Raw genomic sequence first — 25,248 nt, 5'->3', positions numbered from 1 at the left:
TTAGTAGTGAAAAAAGAGGCCATGGTGGGCAGAGGGCCTGGAAGGGAACAGGAGAGGTAGAGACTGCCCGTTTTTTTCTAATTTGTAGAGACCATACTCAATTTAAAATTCATTTGACATTGACATTTTGGGCAATGACTAGTTCCACAAATGATTTGAGACAATTTTATTTAAAAACAATTAAACACATTATAATCCAAGCCACATTGCTTGTACTATTCCTAATAGCAACAAATTCATATACCTTCTAAAAAAATACTTAAAAAGACATATACAAGTGACTTGTTCCATATACTAACCACCCTAGTACAAAATATTCCAAAGGGTGGTAGGGGAGAGCTTAAATTAATAGCTGACCCTCCCTCTTCTCATGCTCAGCATGTTTCAGTTCAAAAACCCAATAGTGGCAAACATTCCTCAGGAGTTTTTCTTTGCATCACTTCTAACCAAGTTTGAAATTACTTGATAATATTTGGGACTCCTCCTCTTTAACTCTAAGACAAGAAAAAAACAGATATAATTAGCATTCAATGCTACTCTTTATAGTGGGAGTGGTCAGAAAAATTCTTCCACTCTCCTCACAACCCTCATTCGGTGTGATTACCTGTAAGCGAGTCTCTTGCATACACTGTGGAAACGGACATCAATGGCTGTTTACTCTCATCGTTAATCCACCTACAATAAACAATGGGGATGTTTAGCTACAGCAAGTGTCTCTACTATAAGCAAAGTCTACACCCTGAAGCTAACATCCCTCAATCAGCATACATGTGGGGGTGTGCAGGGATGCTTCAATATTGAATGGTGTCTCTAGTTTTTTATCAGACTTCTTTTGGGGAAGGGATGTCTCCTCTTATCTTGTTCTTTAGCATTTTGTTAGTTCTAGACAAAGAGGGCTTGTATAAGTAACGTGGTAGTAATATTGAAAAACGTCACTGAAGTAGGTTTAGTCCCTTACCTTTGAGTCAGGCTGTGTTGACTCCTGCTTTGTTTACATGTAACTAGCCTTGCTCCATCCACAGAGATCTTATCCTATGTACTAGAGAAACACTAATTCAACCCGCCGGGACCTGTTCGATCTAAAACAGTTCTCTATGGTCTTTCCGCAGGTGTCGCAGCCATCTTTGTGTGGGGCTAACTCTAATGGCCCACTTTACTGTATGCTGAGTGCCTGTTTCTTCTACAGACCCAGGTATCTTGCTACTATGTGCGTGGCCAATGTCAGTTGTAAGGAACTCCTGGTGGCAACAGTAAAGACAGACACAAGTGACCACAGTTCAAGGGTGTTTATTAAACTGTAAGTGCGGTGTGGAAAAACACCTAACCTAAACATAAATCTAAGATGGGAGCAAGCGTCGACCATCACATTAAAATTAAGGCAGGACGTTTGGCGTCTTGTCAAAGTAAAAGGCCTGTACTGAAAAAAAAACTATTGTCAATTCCTTACAACTAATTACAGAAAGAGTGTGGGATAGAGATTTCAATACAGGAAAATGTGTTCACAAATAATAAGTCAGGATGTGATTGCCAGGGGTCTCACTTCCTCACGTTTTTTAGCACGGGACAGGGTGGATCTCCTGAGCACAGCGCACATTAGAGCTTTCCCAGCACGATTCGACAGTTCACTATCAGTTATCAGGTTCTTCGATGGTTTCAACAAACATACTCAAAGTTCTGTTCCACATATACTTTGGGTGAAGGCTTGAACCCTGGGTCCCCCTCTTCCGGGCGTAAACCCCTCACCAGTCGTATTCAACAAAACTACTAAACAGTTCCTTTTCCCAATGTACTTTTAGGTGATGACTTTTCACCCCTGGATCTCCCTCGACCGGGCTCTGACCAAACTGAGAAGGGGGACAATTCATTTCCCTTGGTTTTCCAATACTTCTTTCTTTTAAGAATCTCAATGGGCCTCATTACAAGGTTGCCGGTCCGGTAACAATGGTACCGGTAAGCTTGCCGGTACTGTTGTTACCAGACCAGCAAACTACGAGGTCTGCTCGCGGATGCCTATCCACCCGCCAGGTCTGACCTGGAGGGCAAACCAGCACCTACGAGCAGACCTTAGCGGATGCACCGGCACCATTCAGAAATGGTACCGGTGCATCCAACCTCCCCATTCTCATTGGGCCCTATGGATTTACTGTGTCCACCGGGGCTGGAATGCCCCAGTAGGTCCCCATTGCCGGTGCCGGTAAGTTCATGACTTCCACGGCAGCTGTGCCAGTATTTACCGGCATGGCCACTGCCGGAATCATAATGAGGCCCAATGTCTTTTTAAACAGTTCATCAGGCTTTGCCCCTGGTTGTAGGCTTCCCTCTGCCGGGTTCACTCTCGCCAACTTTTACAGACAGTTCACTGTGCACACCCCTTGTTCAGGTTCACTTTGTTCAACAAACTATTCTGGTTTGTCGGATTCCCTCTGCCGGGGTCATTCTCGACAACTTTTACCAACAGTTCATTACGGGACTTTAGACTTCACCCCTTCACGTTAGCATCCCTCCGCCGGGTTCAATCTTCCCAACTTTTATGAAACAGAGTTCATCTACTAATTTCACCATGCAGGTTTGATTTCCCTTCTTCACAATCATCTGTCGGTCAATGACTTTCAACAGTACAGAGGATTTTTCAAGACCTGTGTATGACCACTTTGACCTCTCTCGCCTCTTCTCATGGCCTTCTGGTTATCGTAGCCTCTACCTTTGGGCAATCGCCCAGAGTTTCCTGCGTGAATACCCACATGGCGGCGGACGCCTCTGTTGCAGGCTTTCCCCCACTTTCGTCAATAGTTCCTTTAAGCTTTACAAAGTTCAAATTAGCTCTTTGCTATTTATTGTTCAACACAGCACGGTTTCTTATTGACTCTCCCCTCGAACCACCAGCTGTGATGAACCGCTTGGCTTTCTTCTCTTTCAAGTCAAGGTTGCTACCACAGAGACCAGCATCTCTCCCTAGCTCGGTCATCATTGGAGGAGGGTCTTGTAGACCAGAGCAAGACACACAACAATGTGGGTATCCCTGACGTAAGAGTAACAGCGGAAACTGTGGGACTGGATGAGCCTGGCCAAAGGTTGAATGTAGACTTTAAAGAGAATTGGAGAAAGAGCAGACCACTGTGGAACCCTACAAGTTATAGAAATAGGATTACATGGAAAAGGACGAATACAGAGTGACTGTGAGCGAAATTAGAGTGAGTTAAAGTTCACGTGGTATGAGGCGGAATGCATTATGTTTTAGCAGCAATATGTATTACCGTTGTCACCTGACCTGTTTTCTCCCTATTTCATTTTTTCCTAAGATCAGTTATGGTGCCACTGTACCGCTCTTGACGAACAAGAATAACTTCCCGTCCTTCTTCCGCACGGTGGCCAGTGATGATGTGCAGTCCTTGGCGATTGCACGTCTGGTGGCTCATTTCCGCTGGACCTGGGTCGGAATCCTGGCAGACGAGAGTGACTATGGCCTGCAGGGCAGCCAGATCCTGAAAAAAGAGCTGGAGAAGGCTGGTATCTGCATCGCTTTCTACAACACTCTCTCCACTGTGTACTCCATCCTAAAAAGCAAAAGAATCACAGAACTTATCCTGACCTCGACAGCCAAGGTGGCCATCATCTTTTCTTCTGATGACAGCCTCTTCCCCTTCATGGAGGATTTTGTAAGGAACAACATTACTGGCATGATCTGGATAGCAAGTGACGGGTGGTCCATTTCACCTATATTTGCCAAAAAGGACTTATGGCCAACGTTACAAGGTACAATTGGTTTGGTGCCTTCAAGAGGAGACATGCCTGGATTCAGGGAATATTTGTATGCAATTCACCCCAAGTTCTCCGTAAATGATATCTTTATTAAGGAGTTCTGGGAGGAAGCCTTTGGCTGTAGGTGGTTAGTCATTAACAAGACGAGTACTGCTCAATATGACGGACCTGCGGCTTGTACAGGATCAGAGAACCTGCACGAATTTGCAAACCCTTTTTTTGATTTTCTAAATTTACGCACTACATATGCCACTTACAATGCTGTGTATGCCGTGGCTTATGGTCTCCAGGATCTGAGCTCTTGCCGGGATGGACACGGCCCGTTTGTCAATGGGACCTGTGCCAGTCTTTCTAAATTCAAGCCCTGGCAGGTAAATGTCTTTCCCATTTACTTTATAACTTCCATTGTCAGAGTAAAACAATGCAGTCTGCATATGAGGCTTAAATATTGCAGTCACATACAGTGATAATGAATCCGAGATAGCTGATGAAACGTGCAATGATGAATCCTATACATCTATATTAACTAGACCATTACGTTTCCCACCCTTTACCACACACATCCTGAATCCCAGGATCCCTAGGCAATCTGAATTGATTTATGCAGCTCATTACACCTACTCACAATCGTAGGCATACTACGCTTCTGCAGGTATGCCATGGGGCAGGAAAACTAAGAGGAGAATGTCCTCCAGCGGGACTCCTGGTGCAGTTGGATGATGGGACCCCCATTCATTTTACTGAACCTGTATCTATTGTCTTTTGTCTTCGCTTTGTCTCCCATTGCCTTTTCTGCCTGGTGTTGTGCTTGTTGCATCCTGCCTTTGTAATATGTTCCTTTCGATGCCCACCTACGTCTAATTGATGCTATTCAGGCCTCTTATAAAAAGTGAACCTTTTTTTTAATTCATATTGAGTGAGATGCATTCATAGGTAGTTACCCGGAAATGATGTGGAGAGGCAGGACAAAATGATGCGGATGGAAAAAGGATGACAGTATAGGGATGCCCCCGTTTCGGGGATGTACAGAGTCAGTAAAGCCCTCCAGAGTAAGTAACAGCCCTCCAACCAGAGCATAAGTAGCCTGGTTGAAGTAAGTGCCTCTGCAGGGATGCAGAGCCGCTAACAGCTCTGTTTGCCTCTGAACACGAGAATTATCCATATTAGCACCCCAGGGATTTCATCCAGGCTGTTAGTAGCTTTTTAAAAAGGGAAATTGGTGCCAAGAAGAATGTCCTTGCCTAATTTCCTTACAAAAAATACAAATATGGCCGCCATGAAAAGCAGTAAAGGGTGGAAGCCCTTTTACTATTTTCCATGGTGGCCATCAGGAAAAAGTATGTTCTAAAGACAAGTGATTAGAGGATATAAGTGCTGGACTGGGCGAGCAGAGGACAGGGAGGGTTTGCTGGACTTAGGTGGGGCAGGTAGAATGGTTGTGCATGGTCCAGTGGAGAGTGGGCAAGAGGCCTTGCCACCAGCCGGCACAAAAAATAATGGCGGTCATATGGGCAAGAGGCAAAGGTGGCCAAGAGACCACCAGAGTTTACTGGTGGATTCCCAGCACGGTGTGCCTCATTATAAGGCTGCTGGTATCCTGGTGGTAAATCCGCCAGGATACTGGAAAATGTCATTACCTTTCCGGCACTCGGTCTGGCGTCATTACCAGTGCCGGTAACAGTGTTTATTGCTGGTAAGGTGCCTGCTTACCTCCACCTTTGGATGGAGGTAACTCAGGTGCCCCACCGGGAAACCCGTAGTCAGTCGGTCCGGTAAAGTGCCAGTATATGTGAATACCGGCACTTTAATACCAGACCGGCCGATTTATAATGAGGCCCAATGATTGGACAGATGCTTTCCCCTGGGTGCTTGTCAAAGAAAAGTGTGTGCAACGTGTTTTGTAGCAGTAATAACTACCCATTTTCAGATCATAAGCATAGAAATCGATTTTGAAAAAAGCAGAACTGATTGCTTTACAACATCTAGAGCTTTAATTTAGGCAACAGTGTACTGGGGAAACTCCCGGCCGGCCCATAGAGCCGAGGATTTCTCCGAAGTACTTTAAGACGAGATAGCTGCACCTTTGAGATGGATGGGGTGCAGATTTTATTACTCCAACACCAATCAATAAGGACAACTCAATAGTTTGACAAAGGGAGTCCGTTTAATGACAAGTACAAAAAACGGGGAGTCATGTAAATCAGCAGTGATGCGATAGTCTGTCTCGCTTCAACTCCAACGAACTTCATACAAACAGTGCCATTTATACTCAAAACTCGTGATAATTGACGTGTAACACTCAAAAGTTAACATGCAATTCTATTGGTTAGGAAAAGGTAACTTTAATATAGGTACTATATCTGTATATGATAACAGAGTGAGGGGATTGGGTAAACACTATCAGGTGGGCGTCTAAGCCCTCCCTTCAAACATGACTATTGTAGACGTCACTAAGAGTACGACGTCCCATTGGTTCTACTATCTATAGGACCCTAGATTATTTGGTCCATTGTGATTGGGTTGGCATCAACCCCATGCATACATTTCCACTTTACTTAGCAGCAGGCAGAACGGTTAGCCAGGTGCAGGGTGCGCCCAGCTACCCGGCCTGCCTCCAATTAAGGCTACAATCAATCATTGCTTCAGCAACTATGTGTCAATTATTTTACTTTGGTTGGCCTCGAAACTGCATCTTCTGTCTGGAAAAGTTCTGATATCTCTTTCTGGGCAGATGCCAAGCGTAGGTGTGGACCTGTGCTCCTTTTCGCTAGGCTGGTCACATGCTGTTCACGCTGTGAATTTGTCTAGTTTCTCTCAATTTGTGCATTTAATTCTTATTCGGCTTGCCACCTGCCTATGCCTCCTTATCTCAAACTTTCAAAGACAGGATATTATGTTCTTAAGTTTCAATTATGTGAAGCTACTGTTCGTTCCTTCTATTGGTCTGACCTTGACTCTTCCTAGCGCAAGTTGCATCTGCTGAGTTTCAATTCAGCCGTCTCTTCTCGTTTAGCTAGAATACGAATCTTATCCTGTTTGGCCTCTAGTAACCTGAGTTGATTCTGCTTTTTGTGTAAAGTGGACTCGCACTTATAATACTGTGCTTCATTTTGAGGTAGATTATGTATAATGGTGCTTGCCGCTCTATTCTTCTACTTGGCATAGCAAGCTGCACTGTTTTCCTAGCTTTCTTGCGGTTACAAGCATATGTACTGGCGTTAGCTGGTTGAATGTCTTCATCCTGCTTACAGCTTAAGCTTCTTTGTATTTCAACGTTTTCTTCTTCGAGGTTCATGATATCCTTATTCATGGCATTTCGTCTCTTTGTGTCATCCTTGGGTCGTCATATCTTCTATCTGCGAGTCCGTCCGGGCCTTCGTGACGTCACCATTCGTCTTCCATTAAGGCCTTTTTGCTTTCTACCGGGACGGTACTTAGGCAATCTTCATTTCGTCTCATTTGCTGGTAGGGTTTTCTCAATGGATACCTTACTGCCCATGGTTTTCTGGGTATTGGTATTTCAATAGGTGTTGCTCTTCTGGTAGGTACTGAGCAGAGCCCTACTGTGGCTCTCTGCTGGTTTATTTGCTCATCATACGTCACATATTTTGGTGTGATCGTTCATGGTACTTCAAAATCGGTGACTGGAGTGCAGGCTTTATTTGGGACCTCCTCTACACTAGTGCTGCCTATACAGTCTTTTCTATGAGGTAATGGCCTACAGAACAATTTAAAGGTCAAGAAGGAACTTTAACCACAGACACAATTACCCCTCAGAAAAGCCCTCATGTTTGGAGACTTTAGCAATTAGCACCCCAGCTAATTTCTGGTGCAAGGAGACAGCACATTCCATTTCTCATGTAAAAAACGTCACTCCATAGGGATACCATTTACATGGGGAAAGTGAATGCCCAAGTCTCTTCTCCTTTTCCATTGGTGGACTATGTTTAGGGGAGCAGTGAAGAAGACATGCCTGGATGGCAGCGAGATCCTGATAGCTAGATGTTGCCATGGAAGTGGAGGGTGGCCAGGGGCTGAGCCGCAGAGTCAGGTGGAGGCTGTGGTGGGAGCTGATCTGAGGCCTCAGACTGACTGTCATTTACGGTAAATAATAATTGCCCACCTTCCGAGCTCTTTGATTGCTTGACGTACACTTCGTGGTGCTAATAACATATATACATACACATGTTACCAAAACAAAGATTATCAAGAGACACAGGAACACCATTGTTTAATACTGTTCTTTATACGTTCTTGCTGCTTAGTTTGTGTAACACATATAACACCGAGCTGAAGACAAACATGCAAGTGCAACTTGTTTGTGCGAGGAATGTTTTCAAACGCGGATGTGACAGTCTAGTTTATCTGGTCTTCACAGTGTGGGCATGCTGTAAACACGTAAGAGCTGGTTCATAACAGTATTTTCGAACATGCATGATCAATACCCATGAAAGAGGGGCAATTGGCACGGTTTGTGTCCAGAGTGTATGATAAGGGGCAGTTGTGACTACACAGCTTGCCATAAATGTGCACGTTTTGTCGTACCTGTCCTGCACTGCCACAGCAAAGTATACCTTGTGTCTTCTTCACAGGCTTTCCTTGACGTGCCTCAAATAGAGGCGCACAGCTAACAGCATGAACATTATATTTAGCTTTACTTGTTTACCACTATGAAATGGGTGGAACTTTAAAATGAGCATTTCAGGAAACAGAGCTTTCAAGCAGCCCATCAACTGAGATCTGTATTCAACGCCCATGTGGTTAAGAGGGTAGGGGCATCCTAACATCCACAAGCAGTGGCCAATGTGGGTGCTAGTAGCCAATACAGTCTGTTATTTGCATATGCAAGAGGGTCGTGTAAGTTATTTATGCTAGCAGCTGGCATTCTCAAAACACACAGGAGCCAATTCACCGTTGTGGCTGGAGGATGCAAGCTGCAAAGAGCTCCGTGCTTTCTGCAGCCACAATAAGCCACAAAAGAAAACCTCGTCTCTGCTGGCGGCTCAAATGCAGCCCCATGTAAGAACACTCATGATGTTGCCTTTGCCTATAAGAATCATGCCTTTTCTGTTTTTTTTGTTTTATTGGTTTATTACAAACCTTTAACAAACAGTTAGCAAAATTAAACATTAAACAGATCCTTTAAAACAGGCCAATGAAATTAAGATAATCAGTACAAAGATAAAATCATTAAAACGAAATGCAAATCAAATACCAAGGGGAAATGCAGGAGAACACAAACTACGGCTAGCATCAAGTCCACCCTTCCCAAGGGTTCCATACAAGAATAAAACACAAAATCAATACAAATTCTTTCTTTCTACATGTCACCCCCACATTTCACCAATTCCCTCTCATTCATCCACCCTAAAAAGAAAAAGGGGCAAAAAAACCCTAAGTCCTCCCTTTTGAGTGTCACAAAACGACAAAATGTATAGACCTTCATCCTGATCCTGGTCATCATCTTTATCTTCCATCAAGCCCTCAAGAAAGTTGACCACAGCAAATACCAAGGGTAAATGATTACCCTGCAGGAATCTCTGCCACCATTCTTCCCTAGACAATATAGGAGCTAGTGCTATTGTGTCCCCCAAAAACTGGGTGTGCCTAGCAGCCATACCTATACTGGAGGTTAGCAGGTGTTTTAAAGACTCAGTTTCTTCAAGAGATTTACAGAAACTACCCCTCGTTTCCTGGAAGGGCAACAGCCTTCGAACCAGCAGCACCTCTTCGGTGTGATAGAGATTCAAACAGACTCTCAGAAAGCTAGCCCTAATCACTGGACAAGGGCATCTTTCGAGATATTTGGGTATAAACATTAGCGACGTTCACACGAATGCATAGTCTTCCATCAAAGACAGCCCATTCCGCTTTGATTGATTGATTAACCAATCCTGTCTACTCAGTTTCTTTTTTACAGAGACGGGATTGAATATCAAAGCTTCCACAAAAGAATCCAAGTCGTGCAGGATATTTATGCATTTCAGTTTCCATAGTTTTAAATGGTTAGGGCATAAATATAGAGGGTTGTCGCTCAGAATGCTCAATTGTGGGACTGCAGAAGAGAGAACGCTTTTGCGGAATAAGCAAAGAGATTTCCACATGCAAACAGAGTATAGGGAGGGCAGGCCCAGTTCAAATCTTATAGAGGACGCCGGGAGACTTCTCCGAAGACGTAATATTCACTTCCAAAATGCATCCTTTAAAATTACCCATACACGCCATGTCAAGTTCAGGGTTCATTCAGATCCATACGTTATCATCGGGAGTACTATTTGTGTATAGAAGATAATCAGAGGGACCACAGAGAATTTTCCAAGCCTCCTATGCAGAATAAAACCTTGAGTGGTAAGGTTTTAGTCTTCAGTCTTAACAACTGTGCCCAGAGACTTTCTGCTAGGCTTTGATTAATGCGGACTCCCAAGTAAGTAAAAGTGTCAACACATTCCAAGGGATTGCAATATAGGTGCCATTTATATGCTCGTATTCACTTCCCTCCCAACTTCCCATTAAAAATCAGGATTTTAGTTTTTCCGACATTGACTCTTAGTTTGTTTAGGGACATGTACGAATGTAAAGCATCCAGGCGACTCTGTAATCCAATTGGTGTTCGGTCAATCCAATCAAGAGGAGGTCATCCACGTAGATGATCCACAGGATCGACATCTCATTGATTTTAGGTGGGAACCCAGGACACCCCTTTGCTGATCACCAAAATAAGAGATATATAAGTTGAAAAGGATCGAAGCAAGGACACACCACTGCTTCAATCCCTTATCAACCCTAACAGCCTCCGATAAGTTCCCCTCCTTACTTAGGCGCACCTGAATTGTTGTATCCTGATATAATGCCTCCATTGGCTCAACCAGATCCTCTGGACAACCCCACTCCCTCAACATAGCCCACAATCGACCCCGATCCACAGTGTCAAAGGTCAATTGAGGCAATTGAGGATCCAACAGTTTGTTCACATTTCTTCAGAATCAATTCTGCACATTTTTGAAATCCCTTCATCGGGCCGATGGATGCCCGCATTATTGCATCAGAAAGGTTTGCATATAGTTTGCAGTATTCAGAAGTGATCTTCCAGTTCAAATGACCATGCAAGAATAAAAGACCGGGGTCAAATTGCAGTGCCTCCATCGGCACGCAATCTGTCAAGTTTAGGGCCCTCTTCCAAATCTTACTTTCAGACCTTGCGTAGTCAATAGAACGAGATGCAACACCAAGGTCCATGCCATAAAGTAGCTTTGGAATAACCTTCATTTTTATCAAAGTTAATTAATGGACAATTGAAAAACGACAGAGCCTGGCATTGATCTTCCTCATCTGAGCAGACTGTTGATTAGCCTTAGTAAGCGGACCGATATGGAAGCAGTACTGGACAAAGTATCTAACAGAGAACGCTCAGTCATGGGAGCAAGGCCTGATCCTGCAGAACCCAAGTGAAGCCAATTTCTTTCTTGGCGATCCTACAGAACTGTATAATGCTGGTTTTCTTTTTGTTAGTAGATAATTCATTCTTCAATGAATAATGTCTTGTTGAAACCAGCTCCTTCTGTAAGCCCACATGTGTACTGTCCAAAACCACCACATCAACTGCATAAGACAGATATGGCACAGACAGCCTCAATATTCTAGGCGGCAACAAACTAAATAAAAAAAGTGAGATCACACAACCTTGAAGCACACCTTGAGTCATATAAAATGTATCAGTAGATTCCCTTACTGTACCATAAATCACAAAAGCTTCTGTTCAAAGAATGTAACTGACTCAGAATACTTAGTAGATCCTTGTCGACATCTAAAGGAAAATAATGCATTTTTGGGCACAAAAAACGTACACAACTTTTTAACATTGATTTACAAAGTGGAGGGCCAGTGTCCTTAACAATGGGAAGACGGTTGTGCATATCAAAGCAGATGATGCAGGGAAGGTATAAACATGAACCAGGGACAAGGGCAGTAGAGCACGATATAGGAATGGGATAGTGTATGAAGGGCTAGGTTTTAGGATGAAGGGATAAGTGCCATGGGGTTGTCATAGAGAGGTAGAGGGGGAAGGGAATAGCGGGATTTGGTGGTGTACATACTATGCAAGTAGTTCTTCAGAATAGAGAGCTAGGAGGTTGGATTTAAATAGAGATAGAGGGGGAATAGTGCGGGAGGGAAAGCAAGAACATTCCAATGTAAGGGAGCAGGAAGCTAGGACAGTGGAAACGAGAGGGAATACAAGGGGTATTAGAGTTGGCAAGGAGGTGAGCTGAGGCTGATCATAGGGAGTGAGGGTGAGAGTAGGGAGTGAGATGGGCCATTATCTAGGGGCAGCAAGGCTGTGTATAGTTTTGAAGGTGATGAGAATACGTTTATACTTTGCCCTCTGTCTCTTAGATAACCAGCCTAACTGACTATGTTCTGGGGAGGTAGATGTGAAGCAGGGAAGGTTGAAGAGCGTATGACAGCAAAGTTGAGGACTTTGTTGAGAAGTGAAAACGCATAGTTTGGAAGGCCATATATTAGACTGGCACAGTAGTCAGATTGAGAGAGTACTAAAAAGGAGATTAGGTGCTTAGCAGTGTTGAAGGGAAGATGATGCCCTATTTGTCTGATGTTGAGGAGATTAAGTCTGACTTTAAATAAAGTATGGGGTTAAGAGCCCTCTTTTTTGTTTTCGGGGGGCCTGTCTCATGAGGGACCAGACTATTCAAGCACATATTTAGGTGAGATACAGGCTACCCCACCCTTTCACACTTCAAGGTATGTGTAATGCACCACAATCTGACAGCCCGATAATTGGTCTGTCTTTACATAGCAGATAATTGACTCATATCAGTAAAAAGCAACAATGTATTATCGTCTGATACAACATTTTAAAAACATTTAAAACAAAAAGCAAATTTCAACTAAAATTACCGAAAAATGGGACACCTATGGTTTCAATATTTTAAATCATATATAACTACTGTAGGATAATCCAAACAATCAGGATTGTGAGGTTAGTACACAGTGACTTAGTGTGTTGTTTCTGTTTCAATACACTTTTAAAGTCAACACTACTGGTGTCTCCAGCATGAGCGATCTCTGCACAGAGATTACAGAAGTTTCATGTGAGTTGCTTCTCTCATGCTTTCCTCAAGACTGGTAGACAAGGGTTTACACTGTCCGGTTCTGGCGTAGCATAGATATCCGGACCACACTGGGTCTCCTTCTGACAACCACTGTTGGTGTGTTGGGATATTTTCTCACGAATACTGTCATTAGTACAGAAATGGCAGGCGTGTTACAGGTTTCTCATCACTTGATTAGTGGTGGGTATTATTCACTCAGAAATCATCGTGGTTTCCTGGCGTCGTCAGCGTTTCCTGTTTGTTCGCGTCGCTGCCACTTGTGACTTTCTCCCCATACGTCTCTGGAATGTACACATGTGTACTAGGATTAAGTCTGTCCAGAGTGGCAGATTTGGAGATGGTAGAGAGAAGGGTTGAAAACAACACCAAGGTTGCGAGCAGACAGAGTAGGGAAAGTAGTCCAGAGAGAAGAATAGAAGAGGGGGAGAGGAAGAGATAGCCTGTTTGCTCAGGAAGTAGAGAACTTCAGTCATAGTGGAACTGATCATGAGCGAGTGAGATGCCATTAACTATTTGATGGTGGAAAGACAGAAGGCTTTGACCATAGCTCATCAGATCAGGAGGAAAACAAGAAGATCTCAGTGTCATCAGAGAAGAGTTGATATGAGAACCCATAGGATGAGATCAAGGTGCCAAGAGCAAAGTTATAGAGAGAGAAGTGGACCCAGGACTGACCCTGGGGGAATACCAACAGCAAGGAGGTTGAGTGGAGAGGCAAGGCTGTTCCAGTATCTATCAAGTATCTATCAGTTGTATTGCAGGCCATTGAAAGGTACATAAAGGGCAGATTACAAAATATTTGTTGATGAGTAAAGATACATTCAGACATTGTCCAACCGTTCCTAGATTGTTGTAAAACCATAGTTGAGACTCTAGCAAAAGATTAGTTTAAATTTCCCATTCGTATAACTTGCCATAATGTTTTACCTAGAATTTTCAATGAAACATCTGTCAAAGCAATAGATCAATAACAACCAGAAACCTTGCAATGGTGCAAGTGAAAAAATGGCACTGTATTAGCACCAGGGCAAGATTTGCCCTATTTCTAAAAACACCGGAACATATTGGAAAACCATTGCACCGTGACAGGTGCAGTTTGGCATGGCATAAGCAGCAGGGCACAAATTGCCCTACTGCAAAAATAGATACATTTTCAATGCAATTTTGCACCATGGCAAAGGTTGCCCTAGTGCTAATAGCATTCTGTCTAGGATGGCTTTCTGGTACCCAGGGTACTGGGGCGATGCATGGCTTCAGCCGCGTAGTGGTCACAGCACCATTGCAAGGACCGTCTGTCCACCACAGTCACTTCATGGTCTCACCACCACACACTCCTTCTCTTACTCTCCAGTTTCCAGGACGTCATGCGCCCAGCACTTCTCTCTCAGCTTGCAAGCTGGTTTGCAACTTGAAGGTTCTTTGGAGTTCACAGTCTCCTCCCCTTCCCGTTGTGATGGAGGCTTTGGCTTTCCCAAGCATAACTCTGCATCTCTCTCTAGGCATTCTGCAACCTCTCAACTTCTTGCCCTCTTCCCTTCTCCTCTGTGTCCCAGTTAAATGGTGTTTTCTATTTAAAGGGACATCCATATTTTCAGTTTTACTATAACACATGCTTGTTCCTTCTTCATATGGATCCTGGTAGAATATGTCTAAAGAGCGAATCTTTGAAGAATCTTTAGAGTCCCTGTCCACACAGGGAGAGTCTCTCCCGGTGAGGTCCCACTTGCCTTGACCCCTCAGGAGCGTTTTGCGGAGTGGGCTAACCTCCCTAGCCTCAAAGGTGGGGCTCTCCCTTGGAGAGAAGGGACGAATTCCCATGATTCGTCACAGGGGGTGTAATTGTTTTCCACAAATATGCAAAAGTGACCGAGCATAGTGTGGGAACCAGTTTGGGTCTAGTTGACCTACAACATTTGACCTAATCAGATTTGATCGAATTTATATGACCTTTTTTTTGGTCGAAAATGCGAGGGAGACCTCCACAATCCCCCCCTGCCCCCACTTCCCCACAACCTAATCTATACCCTTTCCCACCCCCATATATATATTTAATGAAATTTGACTGAAAAAAAGGTAAAAGAAATTTGATCAAATGTTTTAAGTCAAATGTTTTAGGTCAATTATGCTAATACCCGGGAACCCGAACCAAACAAGGGTGTTTCAGTGGGGCTCTCAGCCTTATACATTTTTTTGAATAATGTCTTAAAATAGTGCATTATACAGAACACTTTCTGTGACAAATTGGGCAAAAAGCTACACTGTTTGAAATCAGTTTTGTAGGGTGACTCGTGAAAAAATCCAATAGAAGCAAACCACCAACAGAGCACAGGTGCATTTCCCAACACATTTTAATGATGCAATTCCCTACAATGTATGCCAGTATATTTTAATCATGCCTATGCCCATATATTTCACTGCTGGCGGCACCAATATATGCCAGTCTTCTCATATAAGAACATGCTCATGTTTGCTTTGAACATAATGCCACATAATGATACTATAAGAAAACATGCCCAAGCTGGCACTATCGATATATGCCAGTAACCACAAATAAGAACATACTCCTGTGTTGCCATTGCCATTAAAAATGCCATGCCACAATACGAAAACATATACATAATTGGCTGCACCAATCTAGATACATAATCATGCTTATGTTTGCATTATCATAGATGCCCAGTAACAATTCCATGCCAAGTAAGATGTTATAGCTAGACTGGCTGCACCAAAATACCACTCTAGTGTCTGGCAGACCTCCAACGCACACACTTAGAAAAAATACAACCTGCTAGGGAAAAACACCCAGCACACCTTTTGCAAGGAGAACAAGGCTTAATCACACCACAGAAAAATACATGCCAGCAAAGGGCTCTGCTAATATGGAGCGCACTGACGAAAACAGCATAAGCATTAAATTATAAAGGTACACATAGTCATAAGTGACATAGATTACATGAGTTACAAATCCACATAGCTGGTTGGTGCAAACGCACACACATATATCCTGCTCCATATGGGATGGCAGGCGATTGGTCCCAGCTTCTCCTGCTCGTCTTCTTCCACGTGGGGATCTTCTCTGAACGTCATCAGGCGCAAATCTCCTAATTGGCAATTACCAACACAAATCATTGCATCCCCTATCTGTGGCCTAATGTGCACCTGGTACTGCAGACATGGGTGCAGAGGATACTTTCAAGGTCAAGATAACTTGCAAACCCAGCTCGATCCCAGACACTTCAGCGCCTCCCCAAATCTTCCCACTCTGGGATTATGTTTATTACTTTCCCCGCTGGCACCTCGCAGGACAAATGTCAGAGATCCAAAATGTGGTGAACTTGCCTTTCTGATTTGATCTTCCTGATAAATTGGTGAGCTAACAGTTTCAATGTGGGTGGTTTGGGGCTGGCTGGTACATTGGAATGTTGAGGTCTCGGGACGGGGCATCTGGGCATTATAACATAGGGTTTGGACTGGTGAAGGTTGGAGGCTCTCACCCTCCTTCTCGTGGGATACATTTTCACAGGGAGCTCCCGGCCCCCTCATGGCCTTGCAGGGCGCATTACTTTTGGGATACATGCACTAACAGTATGAGACAATGAGAGGTTTTTGAATCTCCAAGGTTCTGGCCTTTTTCGCTGCTGCCTATCCGACCCCGCATACACAACCTCATTTCTATGTTCTGCGCCTGGGCTTACTGCCCTTGGTGCAGCGCTGCGCTAGGCCATGATTTCAAAAGGGCGGCTGTTTTCTAAAATGGTGTGTCACTACCAATGCAATCTATGCCTATACATATGATGATCTACCCCCAATACAGTGTTTATCGACAACCCCCCCATAACCTCCCCAAGCACCTACAACACACTCTTATGCCTCTGCCTCATCTGGTACCTCCTGGGGGTCTGGGACAATCGTTCCCCTTTCCCAACATTCCCCCCTTTCATTAATAATACATTAACAAACTGCCATGCGAGCCATTCTCTGTCCTACTTCTCAATTTTCTCCCTTTCCAACCTCTCAGCTTCCTGGTGCAGCCATGTTCCCTTTATGGGCACCCACACTTTGCATACAGATCACAAACGTTCCCCTGCTTACGCATGCTGTTATGGGGTACACGTGAGATATATCCATCATCCATCTCCTTCTAGGTTAACCCAGTGTGCATCATAGTTTTCGGGGTCTGGTGGGGGGATGGGGATAATGCCTGGGGGGTGGATGCGTTGCTCTAATCTAAACATGCAGGGTACACTGGGGTCATATGTTTGTACCTGACTGTCTTTTTTTGCTGTGAGGTGTGCTATATACCCCAATTGAAACCATCATCATTGCACTACTAAGCATTTCCTTGGCGCAGCATCAAAGCATCAGCTGGCATGTACAGAATATCACCAACACGAACACCATCACTTGTACCAGCATCTTCACTATTGTTCACATCCACGATGGTGCCCATGAGAACAGCTCATCTAACCACTCACTTTTTTGTATGCCGGCCTCTCTTTGCATGTGGGCGCTGAGTGTGTGCAGGGCCTCTCTTATTTGTGTAAAATACCCATTGGCGGCATCATTTGGGGGGATGAACATACAATAGGAATACCCGATTTCTTTACAGGCACCTCCCTCCATTGCTGTAAGCAAGTCCAGCATGTAACAGTTCTGCAGTGCCATCAGTCTGATCGCTTGCATTTCCGTCTTTAGTGCGTTCAGTCCGTTTTCAGTGTCATTTGCCAGCTGTATCACTTCCCAGCAAACTATCTGAAGCCACTTGGTGTTGGCAGCTGCTTGTATTCCTGGCACTAAGAGATATACAAAGTGCATCTCTTTCTAGTTGTACATTCTGTATTGATCTGGTATTTCTTTGAGCAGCTGTGATGAGTCTTGAGCCAGATAGTTGGATCTCCGCTTTCTGCGCAATGTTACTGGTAGAGACATCTGACAGTGGTTCCAGCGTTGAGGTGTGCAACACACTGTGTTTCACTGTTCTTCAGGGACCACAAGAAGAGCAGAGTGCCGTGTGGCCAGCGGGCAGGTGCCCTTGCATGGTGGTGTGAGGTGCAGAAATGCCTGCTGACCATAGACGCAGTAATTGTCCACAGCTTTCCCTTTCTTGACGTCTGGGATGTATAATGTCTTATTGAATTTGTTGTTGGCCAGCACAAAGACGCTTCCTTCATTGTTCCTTCATTGTAGAAACATAATTGATATTCTTCTTGCTTCTGCACCTTCACTTGTTTCTCCATCGCTTCACTCCACGTGTGCTTTGCCACATTCTCACTCCAGTATTCTTGGCACATATCGTTCACACATCTTCACTAAATCCCACAAGGCCTCCTGCCATGCAGCTCCATGTCCTTTCTTGCCATCTGTTCTACACAAACTTTACACCTTCCAACATCAGGTATGGTCTTTATAAAAACGGTGTGCTTTTGGGAGTTTGGGCTCACCGCTCTTCGTCTGGGTCCATCATCCCAAGTTGCCTGCTACGTGCCTGAAAAGTGCTTTGCAGTCTGCAAAACGTCGGATTGAACAAACATTGAGCCTGGAAAAACAGAGTTTCTTGTGGCATCAGCCCCCTGGGCACCCCCAACATGCGTGGTATCAAGGAACATATGTAACAGCTCACATTAACCTTCCTTTTCCCCAGCAAGCTCATGTCTGCATACCAGTTATTACTCAATTCTGGGTGGTGCACATCTTCTATCACATCTAAACCTAGTCCTCCGTACTCATCATATTTGGTTCTCTTCACTTGTCTTTTGAAATGTTTTAATGCCCTAACGTATGAAGTAGTAGAAGGAACACTCAAATTTGCAATCATGTCAGGAAACACATTAGCGAATAATAACAACATGGCTATCTTAGTAAACATTCCCATTTCTTCCTGGGTGACAATCATGTTAATAACAGTTGGATTGTCTTTCCCAGTTCTCCCGTTCAGTGATGATATGTTGGCAATATTGGCATCCCCCATTTTTATATGCCCTCTCCATATAAAAGTACATCCCAAATATATTCCTAGTCCGAACATAGAAAGGCCAAACAGTCCATTTACACAAAACATAACACAGATGTAGGTAGAGGAAAACGCAATTGCTGCATATCGCTCACAATGATGAGGACGTGAGCGTACACCAAACACAGTAGTAGGCATTTGTAATGAAATCATGGAAGGGGGAAGGTGAAAGATAGTGAGAGGAGAGAGACAGTAAGCGGGGGAGGAGCAAATCATGTACAGCTGCGGTGAGATATTGTAGAGGTATACAGGTTGCGTAAACACAATAAAAGTTGCAGGTTATAGATTTTTTGTCATATATTATAAACATATGCACACATATATCTTCTGTATTGACATGACTGTTCTGTCCGGCAACTGCTGTGTAGGTCAGCCAGGTGGAGTCAACATAGCCCAAAATTTTAGAGTGGGATGGAGGCAGGGGGCTGAAGTGCAGTTAGCTCAATGGTGTTGCACCACTGCTTGATTTGAATGCCTTGGTTACTTATTGGTAATCTTCATTACTCATAGTCTTATTCTTCTTCGCCCCGGTACTTGTGTATGAGGCACTTTGACTCATACACAAGTACTGGGATGAGGTAGAGGGATATGGAGGTAATGCCTAGGTTAGTTATCTGTAATCTTCATTACTCCTAGTCCCACTCTTCCTCATCCCAGGACTTACCTGTGAGGCAAGGAGCTTCATACGTAAGCATTGAGACAAGGAAAAGGGACTTGGAGGTAATTCTGGGCCAAGAAGCTGATTTTGGGGGGTTTGAGGGAGAGAGGAGATATGGGGTTGGGGTGGGGTGGGGTGGGGATTGTGTGATAAATCACAATGATAATCCATCTTCATGCTAAGCAGGGATTTATATGTGGTATTAGTCGCTAGAGAGGCATTTTGGTGCAGCAAGTCTAGTCATTTTTTAGTTTGGCTTGACCTTCCTTTTCACCTCCTCCTGTTCTGATAAAGCTGTCCTGCCAGGTGTAATTACCTGGCTAGACTGGCATTTGGGTGCTGTCAGTTTAGCTGTTTCTTACTGCAGCATTGTATATTTTTCTGGGCATCTGTCATAAAATAACCATGACAAGTGTTATTGCTTTGAATGGCATATTGGTGCAACCAGTCTTGGTATGTCTAAATGTGGCCTGCAATGCTTTACTGTAATATGTTATTACATGTCTAGACTGAGCTACATTGTGCAGCCAGTTGGACATGTTTTCATTGTGGAATGGCATTTTTAACAGCACAGCATTATATTAATTAAAGCATCAATGTTCCTGTGCACTGTTGGTGACTTGCATGTATTGGACTTTTGAATTGGTGTTACCCTACACATCAATTGCAAATGCTCTGGCCTTTTAGGCAATTTTTCTCAGAAAGTGTGCTGTATAATGCAGTAAAACACATATTTATATCTCTCTCATAGTGCAGTGTGTGGCGTACCCCTGCATCAGTACGTTTGTGCGTATTGCGCAAGTGTGGTAATCTAGGCCGGCCCAGAGTGTGGTGCTAGCCATGATTTGTTGCTGAGTTGGGGGGGGGGCACATTTTGAGTTACGCCACTGATAAACGTGTTAATAAACCTACACTTTCAAAGTCCAGCCCTACTTTATAAACTTCTGAGATGCTTATCTGTACTTTCTCCTCCAGGGGGGTCTCATGGTTCTGACTTCTACAAGGTCTCATGTAAGCACAGCTTTTTAGGCCTCTCCATGGCTTCTGGTTCTTCTCAGCTAGTCATTATATTCATGTCTTTCAACGACCTCTGGTTCTCATCAAAATTCTCTTAGCTCTTTCCATGACCTCTGGTTCTCTGAAAAACTCTCAGCAGTAATATGATGCCGCCCCCCTTCATTTAGGGTCCTTTTCAGGCAGACAATTTTATATCCCTCTTGGCAGAGGTTTTTCTTCTTTAAGCTTCTCTGGGAAGTGCCAGTCCTCAGATCTTGCTTCTAGTTTCAGTCTTTGGTGGTAGAAGGATAGCTCAGGGGCAACGCGTTCTTCTTGGAAGCGAGACAATGCAGCACAACAAATGTCCGAAATCCTGATCCCGTGCTTAGAAACCTTCTGCTGCTTCTAAGCGATCATTCCTGACTGCCCATCGACCCCATCCAGTCCTGGTGTTCCTCCAATGATCTCTGCCTTAATGCCAGCAAGTCTGAGATTCTTCCTATTGGGACTCCTGCTCCCTCTTTCTTCTCCTCACTCTGGCCATCTTCTATGGGCTCTCCCCCTTGCCCTTCATCTGAAGCCAGAAACCTTGAAGTCATCTTCGTCTCCTCTCTTTACTTCCTTCCTCATATTCAGGACCTTGCCAAGAAGGCCCATTTCCACTCCACCTCCTCAAAGGAATACTTCCTTTACTCACTTTCTCCCAAAAGCTCATTGTTTCTAGAGCTCTAGTTCTCGCTAGGCTAGAATACTGCAATCCTTAATCTACCCTATTCTTTGCTACGACCGCTCCAGCTAATCCAGAATAGGGCTGCAAGACTTATCCTAGGCCTCAAGCCCAGGGACAGCATCTATCCAGCCCCACAATCTCTCCACTGGCTCCCGGTTGCTGCAAGGATCAAATGCAAATCCCTCAGCATCATCCATAAGGCTGTTTAGGGCCAGAGACCACGTTATCTACACCTGCCTCTCACTAAATACTCTCCCTCCAGATCTTTACGTTCCTCTGGCACCAACTCGCTGTGACAATAGCTTTGCTAAACAGCGTGCTGGTGGCCAATCTCTCTCCTATGGAACAGCCTCCCCATTCATCTTCATCTTGAGCCGGATCTCCTCAAATGCCGGAAGCTCCTCAAGACCTTCCTTTCCACCTCCTCCTTCAATTCCTCCTTCCTCTGCTAAGCCCCACAGTTGCTGAGATTGGTGACCAGGTTTCTTATGTGTCCCACTGGGTCCTGGCCTCCCACACCCAATCGCCTTCAGCATCCGCCCACTCTCAGCACTTGCCTTGGCACCCACTGACCTATGCCACCAGAGGCCTGCACTTATTTATTGGAAGTTGAACACTCTCATCAAATCACTTGACAGCTGCTTACTCACTAGCACTTCCCTCTGCGGTACTCCTAGCACTTACCCGCCACTCCCTCCCCCCTTCTCTCTCTCTCTGCACTTGCACATTCTGAATGCACACAGGGCCTAGTAGGTCCGCCTCTATCTTTCATTATTATATTTTCTTTTCATTCCCATGTTCCCTCCCTGTAGCCCTGTGGGTGCTTTGAAACAAAATGTACTTGATGTATAAGCGCCTTACAAATGCACAATGAAAAATAAATAAATAGAACCTACGTCTGAGTTCCTCTGAGTTCCACCCTCGGTGTACCACTTATCCTGGTGGTGTGGTTTTTTATGTCCTCTTTCTGCCAGAGCATCTGCTGAACAGCTAACAGCAGGTAAACTGACTCATTCCCGGTATCTGTCTTCCTATGTGTCCAGGAAGCAGTGAGTAACATGTCTGCTTCCTCATTGCTTTTATATTAATTTGATTTTCCCTTACCTGTTTTATACACCTGGGGAATTGGGTTACTCTACAAGCTACCCCAGGATTGTTCTTTCCCCTGTGTGGCCCTTGTCATATCTTTTGATTGACTTGGTCTCCTGTGATGTTTTAATTAAAGGGTTGTCTCAATATTGTTAAGCTTTTGATATTGGACAATATTTAATTTGCCTGTGTATTGTCTAATGGTTGTAATACGAGCTCTAACCTTATGACACTAATGGGAACAAATTTGGGTACATGTAAGGCATCCTTGAATACTGGCCCTTCCAATAAGTAAAAAAAGGATCTGTACGGAAAGGAAATTAATTCAATTCCATATAGAACACTTGCTGTTACTTTTAGTTCATAGAATTCTAAAAACGGCATAAGAGAATATGCGCACAACCTTCTGTGAATTTTCTTAATTAAGGATATGCACATTCCCATCTTTCCCATCAGCCTCCTCTTTGTAATGATAAACTGTTTTTATTGTAAAGTAAAAAACGAAGATAACAAAACTCATTGGTCTCATGCACACTTGTGTTATTGACTAACCATTTATACTTTTGCCCAGTCCTCGATCACCATAATGTTAGACTTCAGAGGGTTCAGTACTAACATATTCTTCTCCAGATCATTCGCTATCCCGTGCGAAGACCGCGGAAGGCCAGTAGGCGTGAAATTAAGAAACAGAAGATCATCTGCATATTCTATGCAATTAATCTTCAAAGACGATAATTTATGAGAGTACCTATTCCGCTCTAGACTGGTTGGCCACAAGTCAGACATGTATACATTAAAACTACCCATTAGCTACTCAATGGGTTACTTAGTTCCTCTGTAATCGAGAAAGCAGGGTCTTCTTTAGAGAGGCAGAATCTGTACTGAATAACGTTGGATGGTGTGTACCAAAAGGTGCATGCACCTCACCTTGTTTGTACAATATTTTCACTGCCCCACTGTTTGCCAAGTTGGATCATGAGGGCGTGATATTTACTAACTACGCTGACGACACACAATGTGTTATAATAATAATAATAATAATAATAATAATAATTTAGTATTTATATAGCGCTACGAACCCTCAGGCATCTGAGCGCTGCTTATTATTGCCCACGGTGTGTGGTGCTCATTTATCGATCTTGGAAGGATGAAAGGCTGAGTTTGGCCCTGCCGGGATTCAAACTTGCGTCAGCAGGCTCTGCACAGATGTCAAACGAGCGCTCTACTCGCTGTGCTATTGGACTAGCATGTACATTATCCCCCAGACCGGATCTCATGATCAGGATGAAATAGTGATCAATATGAGCTTTGCTCTTATCAAAACTTGGATTATTTGTAATAGGCTAGCCCTTAATAAGGATAAAACTGAGCTGATGGTGATTGGGTCACCTCACATGTTACAGAAACTGGGCTCTTCTTACGAAAGTTTTCATCTAGGAGACAAAAAAATCATTCCACTGATGAAAGTCAAAACCTTAGGAGTAATATTTGATCAGTGTCTCACTAAGAAACCTCATGTAAGCAGCTTAGTGTCTTCCTGTGCATACTATATAAAACTGCTAGCTCACCTAAGACCCCTATTTTCCAAAAAGACAACGCGGAAACTATCGTTAGAGCGATTTTAGGGGCCAAGATTGACTACTGTTCCAGCCTACTAATGATAAAGCTACCCGGGAAGGGCTTCAGGTTTGTCAGAATGGAGCAGTAAGAGTGGAAATTAGGCTTAGGTGCAGACACCATGTTACAGCGGCAAGACATAAGCTACATTGGCTACCGGTCGAGTTCAGAATCTTATTTCGAATCTTGACTATCAACTAATTATAAGCCAATAACCACCATCCCCTTCCTTCTCAAAATCATCGACAAAGCAGCCTACTTGCAAATCCAGTCCTACCTAGAAATCAACAACCTTCTAGGACTTAGACAATCCGGGTTCGGACCACTTCATGGGACGGAAACAGATCTTCTAGACCTGAAAACACAAATAGACCTAATAAAAGACAACAGACAATGTGCTCACTTCTACTCCTAGACCTCTCTGCGGCCTTCAACCTGGTTGACCACAACATACTCTGCGAACATCTATCATCGGCAGCAAACTTCTCTCTGGAGGCCACAACATGGATTAAATCCTTCCTAAATAACAGAATGATGAGAGTATTCTCTCCTACAGACGCCGCCAACCCTATCCCGATTACCTGCGGTGTGCCACAAGGATCCTGTGTCTCCCCTACATTATATAATGTGTTTACCAAACCATTATTCTACATCCTTGACCGGCTGGGTGTCATCTACACCAACTATGCATATGACACCCAGATACTGAACCCACTTTCTGGCAACTATGACTTAGATAACGACCGTCTAAATAAAATCGACCTTCTCATTCAGGCATGGATGGCCTCCCACAGCCTATGGTTGAATGAGGATAAGACTGAAATTCTTATAGTAGGTGCCCCTATTTACCTACAAAAGCTCAACCCAAAATACACTTTGTTTAACATAGACGGTAATTTGATTACTACAGCGAAGGAAACTAAAACCTTAGGCTTTCATCTTGATGCTGCCTTGAACCTCAAAAAACAAGCTAACGCCACTGCGTCAACAATCGCTTACACATGCAAGCTGATCCATGCTTGTAAAAATTACCTCTCCACTAATAGCTGCATGATCTTCGCATGAGCATTAATCATGTCCAAACTCAATTACTGCAATGCTCCAGGAGCTAACAAACAAGTACTAAATAAACTCCAAACTCTGCAAAATAAGGGTTTAAGAACTACCATGAGTATCCCAAGAAAGTACCACATATCTGAAACAAGAAGAAGAAGACATTTGTGAGTAGTCGAGACGAGTTTAAAGATAGAATCTTCTTTAA

The 25,248-nt window shown here is 43.9% G+C and overlaps 1 protein-coding gene across 1 annotated transcript in view; it reads left to right on the top strand.

Moving 5' to 3' along the window:
* The window catches only part of LOC138498361 (extracellular calcium-sensing receptor-like), a 316,510-nt gene that overhangs the window by 80,461 nt on the left and 210,801 nt on the right, over window positions 1-25,248 (top strand). Inside the window, exon 3 of the mRNA XM_069622146.1 lies at window positions 3,300-4,130. Within this exon, the coding sequence (XP_069478247.1) occupies window positions 3,300-4,130 (831 nt within the window). The remainder of the gene's footprint in view (window positions 1-3,299; window positions 4,131-25,248) is intronic.

This window comes from Ambystoma mexicanum, chromosome 5q, assembly GCF_040938575.1.
Source record: "Ambystoma mexicanum isolate Mex_15411 chromosome 5q, UKY_AmexF1_1, whole genome shotgun sequence".
Classification (NCBI taxonomy): domain Eukaryota; kingdom Metazoa; phylum Chordata; class Amphibia; order Caudata; family Ambystomatidae; genus Ambystoma; species Ambystoma mexicanum.
This window is presented reverse-complemented; position numbering and strand designations above follow the sequence as displayed.